The sequence below is a fragment of the Girardinichthys multiradiatus genome, chromosome 1 (assembly GCF_021462225.1).
Source record: "Girardinichthys multiradiatus isolate DD_20200921_A chromosome 1, DD_fGirMul_XY1, whole genome shotgun sequence".
NCBI lineage: Eukaryota > Metazoa > Chordata > Actinopteri > Cyprinodontiformes > Goodeidae > Girardinichthys > Girardinichthys multiradiatus.
In genome coordinates, this window is record NC_061794.1 from 42,368,308 (window position 1) to 42,391,992 (window position 23,685).

Below are 23,685 nucleotides of genomic sequence, written 5' to 3' on the forward strand. Positions count from 1 at the left end.
AGCAATGCGTGTAACTAGTGTCTATATAAAGTAGACAGCTTTTTGTAGACTTTACTGCTAAGTATTACATAAATTTCATTAGCTTGTTTAGTGCTTATTCCCTGTGTAAATCCACTTTGTCACACATAATTGAATTTATGGATTAATTAGTTTTAATTTCTTTATTTGAGGTCTTACTGAGATGTACTGACTTTGATGCCCCATTGTGTCAAATTTATATACTGAGAAAAATGTTAATGTGCTCAAATATTTATTTCCCTTGGTTTTTTCCAGCTAATATGGCTGACTTTTTTTTTTTTGTCCACCATATAAAAACTATGCAAACCCCACACAGATACCTGAACAATTTTAAGCCCAGAGCCTTCTTGTTTTAACACAGTAGATCTAATCAGGACACCACCTTTCTGCTTTAATTAGAATTATGATTACAATAATTAAGGCAGCAAGTACCTTTCATGTACAGGAGCTGTTTCATGTGCTGCTCCTGCACATGAAGCGTTTTCGGTAGAAAAGCTTTTTGAATCTTCATTCACCTGCCTCCTTATTCACACACAGCAAGTGTTATGACAAGCTCCACTTGGCAATCACCTTCCAGGAAACCAGATGATTATCTGGCCTGCATACGGAAGAGATAACAGATGAACAGCCAGATAATGCTGCTGAGAAATATCTGACACCTGACATAGGGGCTGTCAAATGCAGAAGACAGGGTTATGGTCCTTACGGAGATGCCTTTGGTTTTAGATTGGAGCAGAATTTGAAATGAATAAAATGGAAAAGAAAAAATATAGAAAAACAAAATACAGTGACAATTCCTTTGACTGTTATTTTGACATGCATTGACACCAGCATTTCATTTATACATAGTTCAGCACTCAATGTATTTGTGATGTTTCTTCATTAAGCTTCTTTTATTTCTTAAATATACATTTATACGTTTCATGCTTGAAACACATTTTAAAAAGAGGGAGGGCAACAGTTGGAACAATAATCAAAAGTCTTCCTTCAAATGATGAACTTTGAACTAAATTAAACCGAATTTGTTTCAAGATTTGTTGGGAACAGGTCAGTCCTGTACATGCACTTCTATAACCAGGCATTTGTAGTGTGTGCAAAATGGGGGTTTACATTGTCTTGTTAGAAAAATGCATATATACATCTGAAAAAAGTTATGAAACCTGAAAGCAGGATAAGCTGCTATAAAACCTCTCTTGTAATTTTCTGCCTTAATGCTGAAATAATTTTTCTAAGGACATTGATACAATCACGTACTGTTACCGTCTGGCTAAAAACTGTTCATTTCAGTTTTTACTGACAGACTGGAAATCCTCTTCTTGTCTTTTCTCAGCAACAACAAACAAAGAATTTAGTGTTTTTACCGAGTCATGATCGCAATCACCTGTCGGTATCCTTTGATACACAAAGAAACATGTTGGTGGCTGCATCATGCTCTTGGATTACTTTTCCTCAGTCAGATTGATCTGGGTTTTATAACTCTGTATTTAACAAAAATCTAACTAAATGTAACATTTCTCAAGTTACAGCGTCTTGGGGTTCAAACCAGCAACCCACCAGTTACAGGATGAACCCCTTCCACCTGAGCACCGTTGTGAAATGCAGTGTTCAGAATTCTCTTTTGGACATTCTGGTTTGCTTACATTGCAATATTTGACAGCTCCTTGTGCCTAGTTCATAATCAGAGTGCAATGACTTGTTTCAACAGGCTAATAATAAGAGTACGTCACATTAAGAAACATGCTGTTCTGATAGGTTCTTAATAGATCAGGATAGTCGGGGATTTGCTGTTATTTTGTGGAATCTAGTCTTTTGCCTGTCTGAGCTGTGTTTCCTGTGGCACAGTTGGAAACACACCTCACACTTTACAGCTCGCAAGGTCCTCTTTTAATCAAAAAGCTGTTCACTTTTCTTTTTTTTTTGTATCCAAAGAACTCAATTTGTCTTTACTTACTTCAGACACTGAATTTATGATGAGGTTGCAGGTAACGAGTCCTTCTGATGGCTCTTCAACACAGAGCCTGTTTGTTCTTGAGAGCTGCATATAGTAAAACAACATTCCTGCTAGCTGTCCTGTAGTTTCTTTGTTTTCATTTGTTCCTGCCAGACGGAGAGTTTTTAAAGTTCCTTGGTGTTCTAAATTTGGTTTTGACCTCCATAGTTTCCCTTGACGTGATTTTTAAAGCTGTGGTAATACACAAATACTATAAGCATGTTCTTATACTTCATGATGCTGTGGACATCCACAATAACATACAATGTTATTGACTGGGTCAACTTGTCTGTTGTTAACCTGCTTTATAATTCATAGTACAGCACAGTGTTGGTGACCAGTAATATATATATATATATATATATATATATATATATAAATAAAAACAACCTTCAATTGAGTGTATTCGTTCTATGGTAAACAAATATTCATGTTATGAAATAATTTGTTTTTAAAAAATCTCCTGTGCCACATATTACTTGACAAACCCAGCAATTCCTATAAAATAATTTTAACTGAAACACTTTTTCATGAATCTCTACTTGATAAAAAATAAAAAAAACACACCACTTGATATAATATTTTGGGACTTTTAATTAAAAATGTTATTCCATCACTTTTCTGCTTCCCTGGGGTAGAAATAGGACGTGACACAGACACCCATTTTTTTCACCCACTGGCCACTAGGTGAGGTAAGGTTGGTAAAAAAAATGCTGGCTGTCAGAGAACTGCAGCAAAGAGTGGCATCTTGGAGCCACAAAGTCTTTATAAGTTATTGTACAGTGTGCTTCTATGTCCTATCATCACAAATATAAATGCATATAGTTAGCTAAACTCTACCCAGTCTTCAACTGGAATCATGTGCTTGGGTCAGATTGATCTTATAAGCAATAAATAGTTGGTTTTGTCATGAAACAAAGAATGAATTTGTGGAAAAGCCCTTCATGCCCTCTTAGGTATGATGATATGTGATGTTGTGGGCAGTTTAAATAAGAATCTGGTGGTTTGCCAGAAAACCAAAATCAACACTGCAGTAGAATAAACTAAAAACTTATGGCCAGAAATGGTTCAGTCAAAAAAAATCTAACTTCTCTCATGGCTTCTGGTGGGTTGAACTCAAGAGAAAACATCATTAGAGAAGACCAAGGATGACTCAGAGAGATTGTGCAAAGAGAATTGGTCAGATATTTTTCTCTCTTTATGCCTCAAATTTTATGAAATGTTATAGAATACTAAGTGAAGCCTCACTGGTAAAAGGAGAAGTTCAAAGTAGGGATAGCAGGTGTAAACCCTGTGAAAAAAAAAATAAAAATAAAATAAATCTTAATGTTGGAATCCCCCCCAACTCATTAAATGTACAAACAAAATCTGTGTAACATTTTCTTGCTTCATATGCTTCTTTGGCAGGATGTTTCAAATAGTGTGTGGTGTTGTTTGTCAACTAAGTTGCATGTGCAGAATTTCACAAAAAAAGCTTTTCATTCTTCTTCCTACATATTCTTGCTTCTTTTACCTAATGTTTGCTTAAAATTATTTATTTCCTTGGTTTATAAATTATTTTTCTACAATTGTATTTTGAGAAAAGATAAACAAAAATTTATAGAAAAAACATTTACAGTAGTGGGTTTTAAAAAAGATTTTACATTAGCAATTTCAGTTAAGTAAATCATTGTACTGTATATTACACTAGATCAAAAAATTTGGCAGCTGGGGTTTCCATTGTCTGAATGAAAGAGTAATTTTGCTTTTACCACCTAGTAAACGCAAACCGATTTTCTGTGGTTTTTCACCAAAGCACGAAAAAGAATCCCAATCACCTTTTCTAGCTCAATTGCAGCCTCATCCAGCAGTGAAATAAGCTGTAGAGTTTTACCTTCGTGGGAAACTGTTCTTATCTGTCTCACAGTTCTAACAATTTCCTCATCACAATGAACATTTACAAGATTTTAGGTATTATAAAAGAAAACAAAACACCTCTAGTTTTTTCCCCAAAGCTTTCTAACCAATCTTTGAAAGCAAATATTTATTCTGTTTCCATAATCTCCCATAAATGCACTATGTTTTGTTGCATGTGTCGAGCTCTGAAATGAAATGTATATAAATGAAGTGTATGGTAATTAACAGTTTGGTGCAGTTATAATTGGACCTGATAAAACCAGACCTCAGAAAAAACTCAACACCTGAAGGTGTGATTTCCCTAAATAATGTTTATGTGTGAACATATTTAGAGCCTGCAGAGGTTTTAATACATAACAGCTATCTTTACAGTTAGGGTGAAATGTAAATACACACCATTTCAATTCAAAGGTTAAACAAATCAAGGGCATAAAGAAAATCTTCCCCTAACAGTTCATATAATTTAAATCTAGCATTTAGTAGCATTTTGACCCAGTTGAGGTCTGAACTTTGACTGGGTCATTGCAACACCTTGATTCTTCTTTTTCTGATATTCTGTTGTAGATTTGCTGGTGTATTTAGCATTACTGACCCAGTTAGAATCAAGGTTCTACTGTTAGAAAGATGAACTAATATTTGATCCGGAAAACTTAGTCACATAGAGAATTACATGGTTGAGTTAGTGACTACAAGGTGTCCAGGTTGAATGACAAAACAAACCCATTTTGTCATTCCTCCACTGTGCTGGACAGTTGGTATGAGATGTTTGTGTTGAGATGCTGTGTTTACCTTTTATCAAACATGTTGCTGTTCATTATGGCCCAACATCACTATTTGGTCTCATTAGTTCAGAGGAAATTGTTCCAAATGTCTTGCGATTCATTCACACGCGACTTCGCAAACCTAAACCATGCTGTCATATTCCTGTTAGTATCACGACCAGAGACAGAACCCAAATTCAGCCAAACACAAAGTGATAAGTTAAAAGGTTTATTCAGAAACTCAGGAGAACAGCAGTCAGCTTCCAGGAACCACTGAGAACAGAGAGACTAGTTAGTGGCTGAATAAAACTCAGGATTTGCAAGGAGTTAGATAAAGCCACTAACCTTCTCAGTCTGGGGATGAGGCACAGAATCCAGGAGAGGAAGTGATCCAGACAGTTAATGAGGAAGCGTCCAACAGACTGAAGTTGGATTGCCGACTGATCCAAATCCTCAGAGGAATCAGCTGAAGCTGTGACAGGAACACAGAGACCTGTGATTGTCCTCTTAACAATAATTCCAGGTGGACTAGAGAGCCAGGCGGGCTCAGGTTGAATAAACCAGTGGTTAGGCTGAGGCGTAAATCCAGGGACAGAAACAGGGTCGAATTCCAGGGCTAGAGGCATCAGACAAGGGGCAGGCAAGAAGGCAAAATCCGTGAGGCAAGGCAAGGTCAGAGAACAAGATCAGTCAGGAAGGAACGCTGGATAATTACTCACAAATGTTTTCGAAAATCTGGCACTGTCTGCCTGTCAGAGGGCTGTATATAACTGCAGCTCCACAGGTGTGTGGCATGACGGTGATTGCGCAGCAGCAGACAGGTGAAGCAGATGAGTTGATCGCATGAGTGAGAGCAGAGCAGGCTGATGGGCTAGAATCATAACAATTAGAAAGAAGAACCTTTCTCCGAGTAGCCCTTCAAAACAATCCATACTTGTTTAGTCTTTTTTTAAATTTTACTGTCAGGAACTTTGACATTTAACATGCTAATTGAGGCCTATAGAATCTGAGGTGGAGCTTGGAGTTTTGCTCCTATACTCAGAATTGCACAGTCTTACCCTAAGGTGAAGTCACTGGGACGTTCACTCCGCTGAAGATTGGCAGCCGTCTTAAATGTTTACTGCTTGTGAATATTCTTTCTCCCTGTAAAATGATGGACTTCACATTTCCTTATACCTCTTCACAGATTGATGCAACGGAACTGTTGCTTAGCTATGGTCATTGCTAATGAGTTTCTGCCTTGGCATTGTGTTAATCCACACCAGTATGATAGTGGACGCAACCTCCCAACACTCCTGCTGTTGTTTCAAGGATTATGATCAATTACCCAGGACGCCCCTCCTCTTCAACGACCCTCCCTTCCCCCTCCAGATGGTCAAATTGATGATATGTAAATAAACCACACCACCTGCCTATCACATACAGGTCTTTTTCATCCAATCAGAGTATTCCTTGCAAATACTGCATTCAATGGAATGAAAAACAACCAATCTCTACCAGCAAATGTCATATAGTGCTGAGATTCGGTTGGACCAAAGTGCAAACAAGAGCGCAGATGGGACATGGTGAGGAGAATCTTTGTTTAGTTAAATAAAGGCAAACTTACTGCACAGCAGGGCATAGAACAAAGGCAATGACATGGAGCGTATAGAAGCCAGGGTAGTGTACAGGGTTGACATCAGGTAGGAAGCAGGAAGAACCAGTGGCAAACAATCAAAACCAGAGAGCTTAAATACTGAGGGAAGTGGAAAATAAACCAATGAACTGAGGAGGCTAATCAGAGAGAGAATCAGGGGCAGCCGGTGGAAGGGAGCCTAAATAACACTGAGGTACTATTAACACAAATGAGCAGACATTGCAGGGAGGTAACCAAAAAACATCTAATGAACTGCGACAAGTAAACAATGAGACTAAGTAAAGAACATTAACAAAGTGGAACCAGATCTATAAGGAAAATATAAACTAATACATCTAACCAGGAATGTAATAAACACCTAAACAGCAGAATAATTCTAACAAACCTGAATAAACTAAAATAAAGCAAGTGCAGAATCTGGCAGTGAAGAGATAGAAACAGAACTCAAAACAAAGGCAGATCATGACAGCAAATCAAAATACTGCAGGAAGCGCCAGAAAGAAGATATAGATAAAATGGTAGAATTTATAACCTAAGAATATTTAGTCAAGTATGCAAATGTGCTCACCTACATTGTACATTTTAGGTAACATTTCTACAGTTCCTGAGCTATTAAGTGATGTGTAAAAAAAGGCTTTAGTCTCATTTTCAGGATTTTATTTTTCCAGCTTCTGAGAGGTGATGCATAATATTCTTTGGCTTCTACCAAAGGAACACTTATACTACATCTAGAGTAAATGTCTAAATTATTTTACTGTAGGTTTTTGGAGATAGACCCAGATGAGACACTCTGGCATCTGAAGACAATTTTCCTCTTATAATTTCACCATTTCCATTAAATTTTCAAATATTTAATACAAATTGCTTTGTTCACAACTATTCACACACTTCAAAACAGCAAATAGAAATGCCTTTATTGGCATTATGGCATTAAAACATGTCTTATAATTGCTTACAAACCTTTTGGATGTTTATGGTATTTTTGCAAGGAACAAGAAGTCTTTAGAGTTCTGAAGGCCTCCTTGCCATAACCTTAATCTTTAGCTCATTTCAAAGTCCGGAGTCTGGGTGAGATGCTCCTAGGAATGTTTTGTCTAATGTGTATAAATTGATTAAAGCAATAAATTGTTATATCGCTGGTATTAAAAGAAACACAAAAACCATGTCTCCATTAAGTTTTTTTGTCGGTTCCCACACCACACCACACCCCCACCCCAAGACGAATAAAGTGCATTTGATTAGCAACTGGCTGCTACTATCCAGTTGAGGTTAAATGTAAATAATTACAGAAGCTGATAAGAGGCTGATATTTTAATTAAATTCTGATGCATAAACCTCAGAAATTTAAAAGGGTGTACTTTGTTTTCTCTGACTGCACATTGTTCAAAGTAACAATATTAAACGTTTTAGAGAGTGAAGCATGAGGAAAATGATGTTGCTTCTGACTGTGGAGGGTTTCACACTGTAAAATATCTGCAAAAACTGCAAAAAAAATCCAGATAATTACATGGTTTCCAGCACTAATCCTAATATCTTTCCTCAAGTATCTGTCAGACTAACTGCCCTTTGGCTTTGAGGAGATGATATGTGAGCATGAGTGAGACGGTCTGACAATGTGAAGTGATTTATTACAGGTTACCTCAGACACAAAGGTTGCCCATGCGGCCCAGCCAATCGTTTCAAAGTGTCAAGCCTTCAGTTTGTCTGTTAAATCAACCTGTCAACAGACCTGCAGCACAGCAGGAATCAGATGAAAGAACATGCTGCAGATACAGTATAAACGGCTTCAGCAGCTGTTTTAGATCTTTCTGAATAATCACATGGAAATGGGTTGTCTAATGGTGTAATAATTGGACTCTCTTCTCCATGTACTCATTAGCCTTGCGTGTGTTTTGCTCCTGCAGATGTGCAACATCTCCCACCTGAGCGCCCAGCTCGACCTGCTTTTGACTCTGAGAGAGCTCCCGATCAGCACGAACGACCTGCAACCTGTGAGTTTGCATCTGATCCACTGAGTCAAGTCTCCCACTGAATTCCATTTCTTCACTTCTTTACATTTAATTCAGGTAGTGGTTAAAGTGTCCTACCAAGAAAAAGAAAACTCCATTAGTAGGCTGATTTCCACTACATAAACATATAAATAAGTCCACACGTATTGATTTAATGTATGAATGTTGCAGTATATGAAGGCTTGCAATACTTTTTATGCTTGTCGAGGAAGAAGAACAATATAACGCCAAATGTACCCTATAGATGGGGGCGTGGAGAAGCAGTTGAGGGGGTGACCCATATACGGAGGTTTCAGTCCTCGATGCAGCTGTTCCGGGTTTGAGTCCGACCCCGGCAACCTATTCTGCATATCTTCCCAGTCTCTCCGCCCCACTTCCTGTCGGCCTACTTTTGAAAAAAATATCAAAAATGAATGCCACTAGTCATGCAGAAAAATCTTTAAAAAAGTACCCTATAAATAAATAAATCTGCATTAATTAATTACATTTTCAATAATGTACTGAAAGTATACCAACAAAAATATTCTACATGGAACAGGAACATTTCTGTAAATTAGATTATCATCAGAAAGTTAATATATTTCAGTAATTCATTAAAAAAATTCAACTCATAAATTATATACATTCATTACACACAGTCATACATTACAAGTGTTCATTTCTGTTAATTTGGATAATTCTGGCTTATCGTGGTATATTAATTAATTAGTAATTACAGCTAATGAAAACCCAAAATTATGTGTCTCAGAGAATTTGATTATTACCTAAGGCCAAACAAAATAAATTTTTAATGCAGACATTAACTGAATTTTGTGATGTCATTAATTTAAGTTAACAGAAATAAACACTTGGAATATACCACTATGTTTTTAAAGATTTACCAAATATCAGTTTTACAGCTTAAATTGAATTATAGAAATAAATTTCCTTTTTTATAAAAAGTGTTATTTTATAATATTGTTATCTAGTAAGCTCCAAGTTAATATGGTTGTTCCAAAATGACAGTTCATATTAAATACATTTTTCGTCAAACATCAGATTGAACAGTATTGACCTGTTTTTCTGGGTGCAAATATAATGAGATATGTCAAAATATTATATACATACAACATACAATTTTACAAATTTGTTTTTCATGTTTCACTATGTCTTTATTTTTCCTTTGCTTGTTGAGAAGAAGAGAAGAACACTGTCAAGCATGGTTAGCATTAAATTGTTCTTCCTAATGTTATTGTTGTGGTAAAATATTTTGAATTGAGAAATAATCAATCTTTGTTTTGTTTTATAATGATTAACTGTAATTAACAGTGTAGCATGTTAATTGTTAATATTGTTAAATCAGTTTCATAATCTATAAAAAGTCAGTCTTAAGGGTTAATTGTTACCTTCACATTGAATAATTCTTCTCACATATATAAAAAACCAAAACAGATTGCTTTGTATTTCTCACTATCAAGATTCAGTAAGCCTCAGTTAACAATAATTATGCTTCAATTCAAATGAAAAGAAATAACAACCAGACCTGCTATCAAGAACAAAATTTATTTTTTTAATCAAACTGTCTATTTAATAATGTTTGTTTTTGAGCAAAAGGAAACACAAACAAAGATAAAACAAATATGTGCATGCTGACTTCACTTGAGGTGACTGTGGCTCAGTGAGACGAGTGAGGGTTGTGGGTTCAATTCCAGTTTCCTCCTGCCACATGTCAATGTGCCCCTGCACTTAACCTCAAATTACCTACAGTTCTGCATATTGGTGTATGAATGTGTGTGCATTAATGAATGCGTCTGGATGTATGTGGCTCTACTAGTGTAAAGCACTTTGAGTGATCAGTATGACTGGAAAGGTGCTATATAAGTTTAGTCCATTTACAAACTACCTGTTTGTAAGGGGGTGTGATTACAACTGAGGAAGTGAATGTTAAGAGTACTAAAAAACTGATTAAAAATCTAACTTTTATCATATACGGAGGCTGTAGACCTCGGCTTGATTTTTGACCCGCAGTCCATTTACTTCATGTCTTGCAGTTCTCTCCCCCTTCTTCCTGTCCTGCAACTAAAAATGGCCACCAGCGCCATAAAATATTTAAAAAAGAAAGGAACATTTCAAATGATGCAGCAGAGTGGTCATGCTGTCATTCAGTATAAGTCCACAGGAGAAATGTTAACATTTGTGAATGGATTTGTAAATACACTTACGTCTTCATTTCTAAGTGTGCCCCTCAAAAAATATCTCAGTTTTTATGAGCTAGATATCTTTTTCCCTATGGCCTACTGTGCAGAAACGGTTTCTAAGGACACCTTTCACTTTAGAACCGTTGGGTAGAGGGCTGCGACCGAGGGGCTCAGCCTAAAGGCTGAAACAAGTGTTGAGACGATTTAAATTCTGATCCATACAGCAGGTGCTGGTGAAAATTAACAGCTGCTTCCATTTCAGCAAACAGACCAACATTAACTCCCCCACCCCCCTCCACACACACATACACACACAAACCTCATTTATTCCTTGATGCAAACCTTAATTATGACTTCATGAACAGATAGAAGTTGAAAAAAGGCCCTCTGTAGACAAGTTGAAATTACTACATAAAAGCTTTTTCTCCCAACTTTGACTTTTATGTTTGAAGTGGTCGATTAAGTATATGTTTCATTCCGTTTGCTGGTTAATAGTCTTCAAATGGAAAGGTATGAGGGGCACTTTAAAACACTTCTCTGATCAAAATGAAAAGATGGATCTTAATCAAATCAGGTTCAATTGTTCTGTAGGTGGCGTAAAAGTGCTTCAAACTCAATGAAAACCCACTCCGGAGTTATAATGGGAGACTTGGAAACTTTTACTTTTGTCTGTAAACTTCTGCTCTCTATTCAAATAAAGACTCTTAAATTAGTCCAGGTAGAGTCAAATAAAAGGTTACACCAAAAAAAATATTTCTTCATAATCTCTACATGTTAAAACAGAATCTGTTAGTCTTGTTCAGTATCCAGACTGTCCAAGTTTATCATTAGACAAAGTAATCTTTAACATTCTCACAGTGGATTGTTGTTATTGGCATTGGGGTCCGCAGGCTGTGAAGATATTGCAGTCACACAAAAACACCTCCCAGCTCCTCAGTTTTTAGTTTTTATTTGATTCTCAAAAGCTTTTCTTTCTTTCTGCACCGCTGATTCAGTCCTAATCTCCTGTCTGCTAACTGTCTGAAAATGAAGAGAAACAGCGGATAAGAATGATGGCGCTGTGATCCATTCACTGCGATACTAATTTTTCTTTGTCTTACACACAGAGACAAACATATTGCGTGCCAGGAAGATGACTCGAGAAGAAAGATTAGCAATTTCATTAAGTTTCAATTTACTCTTGGCTCCCTGCTCTTGTTGTTTTTTTCTCCCTCCTGCCTCAGATTTATTTGAAAAAGGTCACTCAATCTTAACTATGGGATTTGCATGCATGTGCTTGGGAAAAATAACCCTGATCCTTAATCTTCAGTATTTCCCTCTATATTGTGTTGAAAGTTTAGTGTCCTATTAGCTTAAAATACCCTAAATCCCCGTATTCTCAGGGAACGACTTTCATAAGGCCTGAACACTGAGATGATTTAAATGCCACCTGTCAGAGAGAGAACAGAGTCACGAACCAGGGATGCTTTTCACCTGGGATGGGCTTTTTCAGGATGTTTCCAGGATGACAGGTTTTACTTTGAGTTGTGGACCAGGCTCAGTCTTTAAACCATTTGATGTGTCCAGTTTGATGCCAAATGTAAAAGAAAGTATTAAAGGCCCACAGTGTAAGCTGGCGATCCAGCAAACGGTGAGCCGCTACCTGAAGGTGTGATGCACACCATGGCAATACCAAGTGCAACGTTTTCAGGAACTTCACCGCTGAATGTATTCAGAGTCACAGAGAGACAAAAGCTCCAGCATCTTTATTTGTTTTTTGTTGGGACTGAATGCCCTGTTGAGGTAAAATCACAGATTCAAATTAAACATTTCATATGACAAGTGAGAAAATGTGACCATGGGTGTTAATTTAAAGCAACATGAAGGGGGCTGATGCTGTTTTTTTATTTTGTTGCAAATGGATCGTTCCAGTAAGGAAACGAAGGGAATGAGATAGGCATCTTGCAAAAATTTATAAAAAATGTAAAAGAAGTAATAATATGGAAAAGAAAGTCTCTTTTTCTTTACATTTTATTAAAATGGCACATCAAAAATTATTTATACCCTCCCCAATAATAAATAGAAAAATCATTTTTGACATTACAGCACTTAAAACCTTGTTATAATTGCTGACCAGCTTTTCACATGTCTTTACTGGTATTTCAATGACTTTTCTTTGGCAATGAGGTTGGAAGGTCTCCTTGCCATCATCCTAAGCTTTAACTCCCACCACAGATTTAAATCAGGGCTCTTAATTAAAAGATTAGTTTGAACCTAAATCTGCCAGGTGTATAAATAATTTTGGGCTTAACTTTAATTGTGATGTTTTCAGAGAATTAGAACAAATGTTAGGCATTTTTAACACGTGCCTATAAAGGAATAGCAGCATGATTCATAAAAATGACAAAAATATACATGTATTCTCCTGTTTCCTATTTTTGGTACAATTTCACTTCCATACAACTTTCAAAGGTCCAATGGAAGCATTTGAAATAGTTTTGAGCTGAGCTGGTTGCTGCTGAAGTACAGTAGTTTTTCACAGTCTTACAGATGATCCTATGCAGAGCCCATTTAGATGATGTAGCTGGATATCTGCTTTCTCCTTGGTTTAATTGAGACTGTCCCAGTGGTAGGCTTAGGGAGGTTATTCTTAAAATAGGAACATATGGCAGGATTGTTGGTGCTGGCTGGCATGGGCCATATTTGGAAAAAAAAAAAAGTTTTACAAGTGCTGTAATTCCCATAGCACCTACTCCCTTTTTCCACTAATACACCATTGGCAAAACCTAAAATTCCCACTTTGATTTCTCTCCAGCATGATTCCTATCCATATTCAACAGGATCTGTTCAGAGATGGTTAAACATGGAAATTGTGTGATATTCTAGGGGGATATTTGTACTTGACACAAATGCATAAATAATAATCAACAGGGTACTGATTATTCATTTTCTGAGGTCTAAGGAGGTGCTGTGATAAGGAAGGGTGTTAATATTTGGATTGTAAAATTACTTGAATGATTTTTGTTGACTGTCAATGTATAGAGTCTAAAAAGCCTGATGCTACCTCCATTTCACAACGCAGTTCTATGAACAAATGAATGAGTGAGCATGAGCGTGATATGGGAGCTTGATTAACAAACAAATGACTTTGGTCTGTGTTCCGTGTGTTTGTCTTGCAGCTGATTAACCAGAAGATCCGAATGTGCAAGCAGCTGGTCAACTGCAGGTCATTTGTTACTGTACTGGAGTACCTCCTCGCTATTGGCAATTACCTGAATGAGAACGCCGGAAAGGAAAAGGCCAAGGGATTCCGCCTATTGTCCTTAACCAAAGTACGATTCCAACACACTTGTCTGACCTTTGATTGAGTTTCGCCTCTGCCTAATAGCTCTGCTCATTGACATACACAGCATGGTCCCAGAGCTTCTTGCAGTTTTCTCTCAGCCAGGTAGATTCAGTCAGGTCTGTGATTGTGTCACCGCCCGGCTCCACAGGAGAAATCAAACTTTTCACAAAATAAGGACATGAGTGTTCTTTGTGCCTTAGATCGTAAAGTGGAGTCGGTTGATCTTGCATCAAGCAAAAATGTATGTCTAACAAAAAGCAAGGTCTGCTCAGAGCTAATGTTTCATGGTTAAGACATTATGGTTTCACATTTGCACCAAGAAAGCTTTACATGACATTCTTACCTCCTGGAGGTATCACAGTGTGTGGATAGCTGTTTCTGAAACCTGAGAAAAATACCAAAAAAAGCAGATTCATTTCTAATAACTATAACAATTTTAAGAGCGTATTGCCAGGATGAAAGCCAACCCTTAGCTCCTCTGCTGTTGCTTAAGTTTTAGTTTTTCCTTTGATTTTTCCAACAAACTGCACACAAATGAAAAGGTTATAGACGATCACAAGTTGGAAACATCCAGAATATGTTAGGAACAAATCAACCCCATTGCTTCCTTTGATTTACACTGTCAATGTGTGATTGATTGATGGCCTGAGAGACATTAACCAACTTCAGATCTGGCTAACTGTCAGCTGAAAGGTCTGAAAACATACACCAAATGATTTAAATGTTATGTTATGTCATGTTTGGACAGTTCGCAGAAAAAAATATTTAAGTGCATCAATGCAAATAAATTCTTGAAGTGGGTTCATTTAATGACCTTTCTTCTTGCTAGATACTACAGTAAATTTTTCCTTCAATAAGCCAGGCTTTGCCCTCATTCTAAGGTGCCCTGAAAAGGTATTTGCCCCTGACAGATTTCTTCTCTTTTCACATCAGATGAAACTGATTTGTATATCAGACAAGGATAACCAGAGTAAACATAAAATGCATCTTTTTAATTATGGGTCCATTTATTAAGGGCAAAAATAAATCCAGGCAAACCTGGCCCTATGTAAAAATATTGCCCCCATGGCTAAACACAATTTATTAAAAAAAGTGAAAATGCACAGTAATAAAAAAACTGAGACTATCCTGTTGATATGACTGCAATATCATCTGTAGTCCCTGGTAGGTTTATGTTTACTCTGGTTATCCTTGTCTGATATAAAAATCGGTTTCATCTGATGTGAAAAGAGAAGAAATCTGTCAGGGGCAAATACCTTTTCAGGGCACCTTAGAATGAGGGCAAAGCCTGGCTTATTGAAGGAAAAGTTTACTGTAGTATCTAGCAAGAAGAAAGGTCATTAAATGAACCCACTTCAAGAATTTATTTGCATTGATGCACTTAAATATTTTTTTCTGCGAACTGTCCAAACATGACGTAACATAACATTTAAATCATTTGGTGTATGTTTTCAGACCTTTCAGCTGACAGTTAGCCAGATCTGAAGTTGGTTAATGTCTCTCAGGCCATCAATCAATCACACCTCTGAAAGATTTAACAAAAAAGCAAAAACAGAAGGAATAGGGAGCAAATCCTTTTTTAGCGTGCTGCAAACATTTAACGATCATGTCGATGTAATAAGACCGAAATTCTTTTATTGTGTGTCTTTAAATTGTATGTTTTAGCTGAAATGTATATTTCAAGAGAGAGTATGATTTGGGTTTGGTGCCTAAGCCACTTTATTACTAGAGAAATAGAGCCAAACATCAAATGATATGCCCCTAGAGGAACGCACCTTGAAGTCTACTCTTGGTGACTGAAGATGTTATACTTCTTCAATGCTGATTTAGTTAACGTATGCAAAGGTTTTCTCTGTGACAAGGTGATGCCAGTGGGTTTTATTTCAAATTCCTCTGAATTTAGTTTGTACTACACTTTGGAGTGTGACTCCCTCTGCTGGGGGAGTTTGAGGGCCAGTGTTCTGGGCTCAGAAGTAAAGCGTCCTCGGCTCCGTTAATAAAGCAGAGACCTTGTATTCCCTCAGAGGTCTTGCCAGGTCTAATTGAGAGAAGTAAACTGTGCTGCTAAGGACAGACTCTCTTTAAATTAATGACCAGCCGCTTTCAAGAAAATGCATCGAGGTTATCTCAGATCTTTTTTTTTTTTTGCTTGTGAGCATCAATACTTGGTGCAGGTCTTGCATATGTAGCACTCAGAGGCTTAAGCTGGTAAACAACTTAACCTAGAAAGGAAAAAAAAAGACTGAGGCTGTTAAGGGATAAGATAAATCTTTTATGAATTTCAATTATGTGCCAATACCGACTCTGAGATGGCCGGAGTTTTGTCATCATTATTATTTTATCATAATTATAACCATTAAAAACATTTTATTTCACAATCTATCAGATTTTTGCTAATTCATTATATGATTTACATCAAATTATTATATTTTTCTATCAGTATAATGACACCTATGGCAGCTGCTTTGTTTTGCTCTGTTTTTTATTTATTGTCGTACAATGTTATTATATATATAAAATTTTTTTGTTTTTGCAAAATCACCAGTGCCTCAGTTATTGGCACTCCTGCTGTTAGTTCTTAAGACAACCTGCCTTTACCAATAAGACATCATAGGCTATGTTTACACTGCAGGTAAATGCCACTCAAATCCAACTTTTTCATGCCATTGACAACGGCCCAATTCTGATCTTTTCACTTCCAAACAAATCTGAATTGTGCCACTTTCAAATGTGGTACTAAATCAGATATGTATCTGATGGTTTTCAAAACGTCCGCAATGGTCACATTTCATCCAACTTTTAATGTGCTGGCTCCAACGACACATCCACACAGGCTTCTCTGCAGAAGTAGCAGTCACTGTTCCACAAAAGGCCATTGTTAATAGTTGTGCTTTGTCTTGTTATAATGTGTCTTGATCTGGACATTTATTTGGGGTCATTTATCTAACTGAAAGGCCTAATGAGGACCCATTTAATTTTCTTGTGAGGCAAGAGGTTTTTTATTTAAAATCTCCAAGTATTTCAAAATGTTTTTTATGCCACTCACGTTAACAAGTTTCCCAGGGCTTTTGGAACAGGAATAGACCCATAACATCTCAGATTCTCTATTGTACTTAACAGTGGACATGTGGTGCTTTCGACATATTCATTTTTTATTTCTTCCCAGATATCCTTCTCCGTGTAGGGAGCTCTTGCTCCTGGCAGGTTGTGCAGATGCCTGGGGTGACCAAGTTCTGGGCATGGTGTGCACTTTGGGCAGAAAAGGCCACTTCTTTCCATGTTTGATCTCGTATAGTAATCTAATGGTTGCTACTTGGTGACCCCCAGGGTGCAATGTTTTGTTGCAGTTTTCCAGCATTAAGCATTGGGGATTTTTAAATCTCCCCTAATTTCCCATCATTCTCACTGTGCAAAGTGGTAAGATAAACTTCAGTCCTTGTCTACCCTTTGGTGCCAATGCTCATAGTTACAGTTGTTTTAAACATATATATTTCTTCTTTGCCTGTGGATGTGCAGCAATTTAGGTGAGTAGCTATTTTCTGGTAGCCATTTCCTGAATTTTGAAGATCAAATTACATTTGACATGACATGGACATGAAATTGGCCTCAGTTTTACATCACACTGACACACCAGGGAAACATGAACTAATTGATCTCTTAGTGAAAGGTCCCAAATACTGATCAGATTAAAGTAAAGTTTAAATAAGAAAGAGTTTCAGTTACCTTTTTGTGCCTCCAGGGGTATGATTAAAAACAATTATTCCCTAATGTTGAATTTCTTCCCTACTAAATAAATGTATTCAAATTAAAGGTTGATTTTGTTTCTTAATTATTTTAGCGTGAGCTTATGCTTCTGTGATAAAACATAAATTTATATAAAGGTTTTTTGCACATCTTCACCAGAGGTCCAAAAAAAGTGTGCAGAGCGCTGTATCTGTTGTCTAAATAGGCAGCTTGTGTCTCACTGGTAGCTATGAGTCTGGTGTCATATCTTAAACAATTTTATTTCAACATGAGTCTCAAAGTTGAGGTTAAACTAAACCATATTATAGAAGCGGCACTTTGATGTTAAGCACAATAGAAAATCTAAAATATGAATTTTGCCTTTGCATGAATAATTTAACAGCTATTTTTGACTTTCTGTGTTGGTGTTAAGGTAAATTATTTTTCTCTAATCAACTATTTGCTTTTAAGATGTGTTTTTAAATTCAGTGGGATTTGTCTGTCTTTTTCAATATACTGCAAATGCACCTAAGAAAATAAGAAAACACTGTGGTAAAAGGGGGAAATTATTACAGTAATTAAAAGTAATAAAAACATTCTGTCAGCTAGTATGTTTTCCAATCTTCAGTCTCCTTTTTCTCCGTCATCAGCTTTCCCAGCTGCGTGGGAGGGACAAGAATTTCACCTTGCTCCATGCCCTTCTGGAGCAGATTATGTTGCACGAACCGGGCTTGGCCACTTTTACCCAGGACTTGGCAGAATTTGAAACTGTTCCTGGAGGTATTTGCTCATCAAGTTTTGATCAAAACAGCAAAAAAAAACCAACAACAACAAAAAAAACATCTGCGAGGTGCTTTTCAGTTAATGGCTGTTGAATGAAATGGGCATTCATATTTAATATCACTGTTGTTTTTTTTTCTTCCCCTCTTCTCTGGAAAGCTTCCATCAAAGGCTTGACCGCAGAAGTGGATGGTGAGTAGATCACATTTTACTACAGGGTCCAAAGACTGTTGTTCACTATATTGATGTATTTGGAGGTATATGTGAGAAAGTATTACAGCAACATTCAGCTGTCTCATTATATTTCTGTGAAAACCCTACAGTTCAGGATGTCATGTTGTATGAATATGTTTTTACAGTACTGAAGAATGAAGTGCAGAAAGTCATTCAGTACAGAAAAACCATTAGGAAGAGAAACAGTGGAGCTCATCACCCAAACTTCTCTAAAGATCTTAAGGTGAAGTAACCACATTTTTATCATTTACAGTGCCCCTCCAAAGTTAATAGAAAATAAAACCATTATTTTCAGAACATTTAATCTGTGGAGAAAAACAACTCTATTTTTTAGAAATCTACAGTCACTGGCAACCCTGGGAACAAAAGCAATAATTTCTGTCTTTCCTGCATTAAGCTGGAGGATGTATGTACATTTTGGGCACTTGGGGACTGCAGGAGAATGTGTTCAAGTGTTGACACAGAAATATAAAGAGTAAATACTGCAAGATATGTTGTGGTACTCTTTGTAATTTGAGCTAGGGGTATCATGTGGATCTTGAATAAAAGTGGCCTGAAATTGGAGCCTTGAGGAACCCCTCATATGATTTTTGTGTTTGTGCAGAATTATTATTTGTGTATACTATTTATTATAACAGAAAAAAAACCACTAAACATAAAACTAGGAATCACATAACTGTCATGATTTGAAGGTGTTTGAGTTTAGTTTTTGGATCCTCCCTCTGATCATGATTGTTTATGTTTTCCAGGTGGTGCTTTAGTTCATCCCATTGGGTTCTTTCTTGTTCCGGTTATGGTTCACATTAGTTCTGTTACTTTTAGAGTTATCTTTTGGTTTCATTGTCATTGTTTCTCTGTTCAATTTCTGTAATGTTTTATCACTATTTTCAGCCACTGACTCCATAATCCGCTTCCTTCGGTTCACCTACCTCATACCGATCAGTCTCCCTGTTTTTGCCAGTGCTATGCTCTTTATTTACTCTTCTGTTCTGTTTACTCCTTGCTGGAGTATACGTTTGCCATGCCACGCCTGTCCATGACTACTAGTTTCTTGCCATATAAGCTCCTGTTCATGCCTGTTTTTGCTGTTGCTCCATGATTGGCCACCTCATGCCTGCCTAGAACGTTTTCGTTTTATTTATTCAATTCTTTTTAAATGAATGTTCTGCTCCTGCCTGCCTATCTACATTAGGGTCCTACTTCAAGAGCCACCTTCCTGACAATATTAGCAAGAGACTTAAATAAAAATGCACACTCAAAGACTGATACACTATACCTGCTATAAAGTTTTATTCAGATTGCTTGTTTTTTTTTAATCATGTTGATAGTAATGTTAAAACTGTCCTCTCTTGCCACTTTGCAGAATCATAATCTCAGTCTAAGAGCTGTACAATATATTAAATCCTAATTATCATGGCAGTATTAATTCTTACAATACAACAATTGGAAAGGACTGCTTGGATGCAATATGTGTTAGTCCATTTTATCTGAGGTTCCCTGCATTCACACTCTGCATGCCATTCATGTCTTTGACAATCAATATCTATATCATTATCGGACTATTCCATAGTATTGCAATTCCATGTTTTCCTTGTATAATGCAACCTTATTTAGCAACATCCTTTAAATGTAACCTAAGTCTGCAGATATATAAATAAATTAAAGATTATTATGATTTATTTATTAGAATTGATTCAAAAGCAGTATCTTAACTCACAATAAAAAGGAAGCTGCACTGGATTTCAGTATAGAACACACTTGTATAATTATTCTTTGGGGGTGAAAACAAATTGAATTTTGTCACCAGTACAACTCTCTATGGGTAGGAAAGGGGACATGAAGATTTCTGGTGAAACTTTCAAACTCCTTTAAATAATTTCTGCACAGAGGCAAAAACAAACTTATGTATTACTGGCTGCTTCAGCCATGTGGGAGCAGATGAGACCTGCTGTCAGAAACTATATATCAGAAAAACAAACATCTCTTGTTCTGTTTCCATGTTTTTTGTCCTGAGCAGACAGCTTTAGCAATGCATCATCATAATTATGTTAATTTGCATCTTTCTGACCTGCATCTTAATCCTATTCTGGGTATGTAGGCTAAACAGTGCAAAAGGTTTTCTTTTGCTTTTACTATAAGGTGGAATTTGCAAAAATTTGTCTCCACTGTGTTAAATGCAACTAACTGTCTATGTGAGGCCATTCTTTGACCCATTTACTATCATGTGAATAATCTGACATTTATTTGTCCAAAATGTTTCAACAGGACTTTTTCCTTTCATTCTGTGATCTCTGATATACAGGGGTTGGACAATGAAACTGAAACACCTGGTTTTAGACCACAATAATTTATTAGTATGGTGTAGGACCTCCTTTTGCGGCCAATACAGCGTCAATTCGTCTTGGGAATGACATATACAAGTCCTGCACAGTGGTCAGAGGGATTTTAAGCCATTCTTCTTGCAGGATAGTGGCCAGGTCACTACGTGATACTTCCTGACTCGCTCCTCCAAAACACCCCAAAGAGGCTCAATAATATTTAGATCTGGTGACTTTGCAGGCCATGGGAGATGTTCAACTTGACATTCATGTTTATCAAACCAATCTTTCACCAGTCTTGCTGTGTGTATTGGTGCATTGTCATCTTGATACACGGCATCGCCTTCAGGATACAGTGTTTGGACCATTGGATGCACATGGTCCAAACATGGTCAAGAATGGTTCGGTAGTCCTTGGCAGTGACGCGCCCATTTAGCACAAGTATTGGGCCAAGGGAATGCCATGATATGGCACCCCAAACCATCACTGATCCACCCCCATGCTTCACTCTGGGCATGCAACAGTCTGGGTGGTACGCTTCTTTGGGGCTTCTCCACACCGTAACTCTCCCAGATGTGGGGAAAAACAGTAAAGGTGGACTCATCAGAGAACAATACATGTTTCACATTGTCCACAGCCCAAGATTTGCACTCCTTGCACCATTGAAATCGACGTTTGGCATTGGCATGAGTGACCAAAGGTTTGGCTATAGCAGCCCAGCCGTGTATGTTGACCCTGTGGAGCTCCCGACGGACAGTTCTGGTGGAAACAGGAGAGTTAAGGTGCAGATTTAATTCTACCGTGATTTGGGCAGCCGTGGTTTTATGTTTTTTGGATACAATCCGGGTTAGCACCCGAACATCCCTTTCAGACAGCTTCCTCTTGCGTCCACAGTTAATCCTGTTGGATGTGGTTCGTCCTTCTTGGTGGTATGCTGACATTACCCTGGATACCGTGGCTCTTGATACATCACAAAGACTTGCTGTCTTGGTCACAGATGCGCCAGCAAGACATGCACCAACAATTTGTGCTCTTTTGAACTCTGGTATGTCACCCATAATGTTGTGTGCATTTCAATATTTTGAGCAAAACTGTGCTCTTACCCTGATTATTGAACCTTCACATTCTGCTCTTACTGGTGCAATGTGCAATCAATGAAGACTGGCTACCAGGCTGGTCCAATTTAGCCTTGAAACCTCCCACACTAAAATGACAGGTGTTTCAGTTTTATTTTCCAACCCCTGTATCTTATGTGTAATGTTTAAGCATCTACACAAATCTTCTTAAAGTTTTTACTAAATGTGATGCATTACGCTGGAATCATCCACAGTTGTCTCTTAGAAAGATAATCTCATGTACTCTTAAAAATGTGAAAATAAAAATGTATTCACCATCCTGGAATCTTTAGATCAGTGGACCTTAATTAGTTTTTCTATTTTATCTAATTTCCGCTCTATAATCAGGTCAGTTTTACAGTGAATAGAGGTGTGTGTGTGGTTTGAACAATTTACAAGCTCCATGTGCTCTTCCCAATATCGCAGATGGCAATTGAGAAGTACAATATGCAACTCGAGATGCTGACGAAGACTTGTGACGAGATGAAGAAACTCTACTCTGCCATACTGGTAATCCCTGAGTTATTGTTTCAATCTCTCTTTTGTACAGCTTCAAGGATGGATGCCCACACTCCTTGTCCTAGTAGTGTCTAGATTGCCCTCTTCAATTATTTGTCACCTCATCTCCCTGATGCGATGCTGCTGGAGCCACATATATTTCAAAGGGGCAAGGTTACTTCTATGCACCAGGTGTCCATAATGCATGTTATTAATCTACAGTGCCTTGCAAAAGTATTCATAGCCCTTGAATGTTTTCACATTTCGTCACATAACAACCATTAACTGTATTTTTCTGATGGTCCAACACAAAGTAACATAATTCTAAAGTAGAAGGAAACATATACATGTTGTGGATTACCTTGTAATCAGCCTCTTAGTCAGTACTTGAATTATTAGATCAAAGCATTTACATGAATATGCTTTGATTTAAACCTTTTCAGCTCTGGCTGTGTATGTTTAGGTTTGTAGTCCTGCTGGAAGGTGGACCTCCATCTTAGAGACTGAACAGGATTTGAGACTAACAGGTTTTCTTCCAAGAATGCCTTCTATTTAGCTTCATCCATCTTCCTATCAACTCTGACCAGCTTCTATCAAATCAACCCACAGCAAGATGCTACCACCAACATGCTTTATGTGGAGATGGTATGTACAGGTTTTTTTTTTTGCCTCACGTGGGTCATTTGGGGCAAAAAGAAAATCCATTTTGGGTCTCATCTGACCAAAGCACAATTTTCCACATTCTGGCTGTATTTCCCACATTACTTTAGGCAAACTGCAAAGCAAAATATATATACCTTTATTTAACAATGGCTTTCTTTTTGCCAATTTTCCATGAAGGCCAGAATTGTGGAGTTCACAGCTAGTAGTCGTCCTGTCAACGGATTGTTCTGCCTGAGCTCTCGATCCCTACAGCTCCTCCAGAGTTACCATCAACCTCTTGTCTGGTTCTCTGAATAATGCTCTCCTTGCCTGGCCTGATATATTAGGTAGAAAGCCATGTTTTGTTGGCTTGCAGTTGTACCATGTTCTGTGAGATGTTCAAGCCTTGGAATATTTAATAACCCAACCCTGCTTTAAGCTTCTTCACAACTCTGTTCCCACCGGTCTGCTTTGCTCCTTGGTTTTCACAAAGCTTTTTGTTTGCTGTTGTTCTCAATATATTTCTGAAGCCTTCCCAGAACAGCATAATTTATTCTGAGATT

The 23,685-nt window shown here is 37.4% G+C and overlaps 1 protein-coding gene across 3 annotated transcripts in view; it reads left to right on the plus strand.

Annotated features, from left to right (window-relative positions):
• Positions 1–23,685, plus strand: part of LOC124872927 (formin-H) — a 64,352-nt gene that overhangs the window by 35,342 nt on the left and 5,325 nt on the right. The window contains exons 11-16 of one of the 3 annotated variants that reach the window (XM_047373366.1): positions 8,206–8,292; positions 13,646–13,798; positions 18,186–18,315; positions 18,475–18,507; positions 18,675–18,772; positions 22,409–22,492. In XM_047373366.1, the coding sequence (XP_047229322.1) occupies positions 8,206–8,292; positions 13,646–13,798; positions 18,186–18,315; positions 18,475–18,507; positions 18,675–18,772; positions 22,409–22,492 (585 nt within the window). Of the gene's footprint in view, positions 1–8,205; positions 8,293–13,645; positions 13,799–18,185; positions 18,508–18,674; positions 18,773–22,408; positions 22,493–23,685 lie in introns of all 3 variants that reach the window. The other 2 variants (XR_007039401.1, XR_007039400.1) reach the window with 2 other exon arrangements.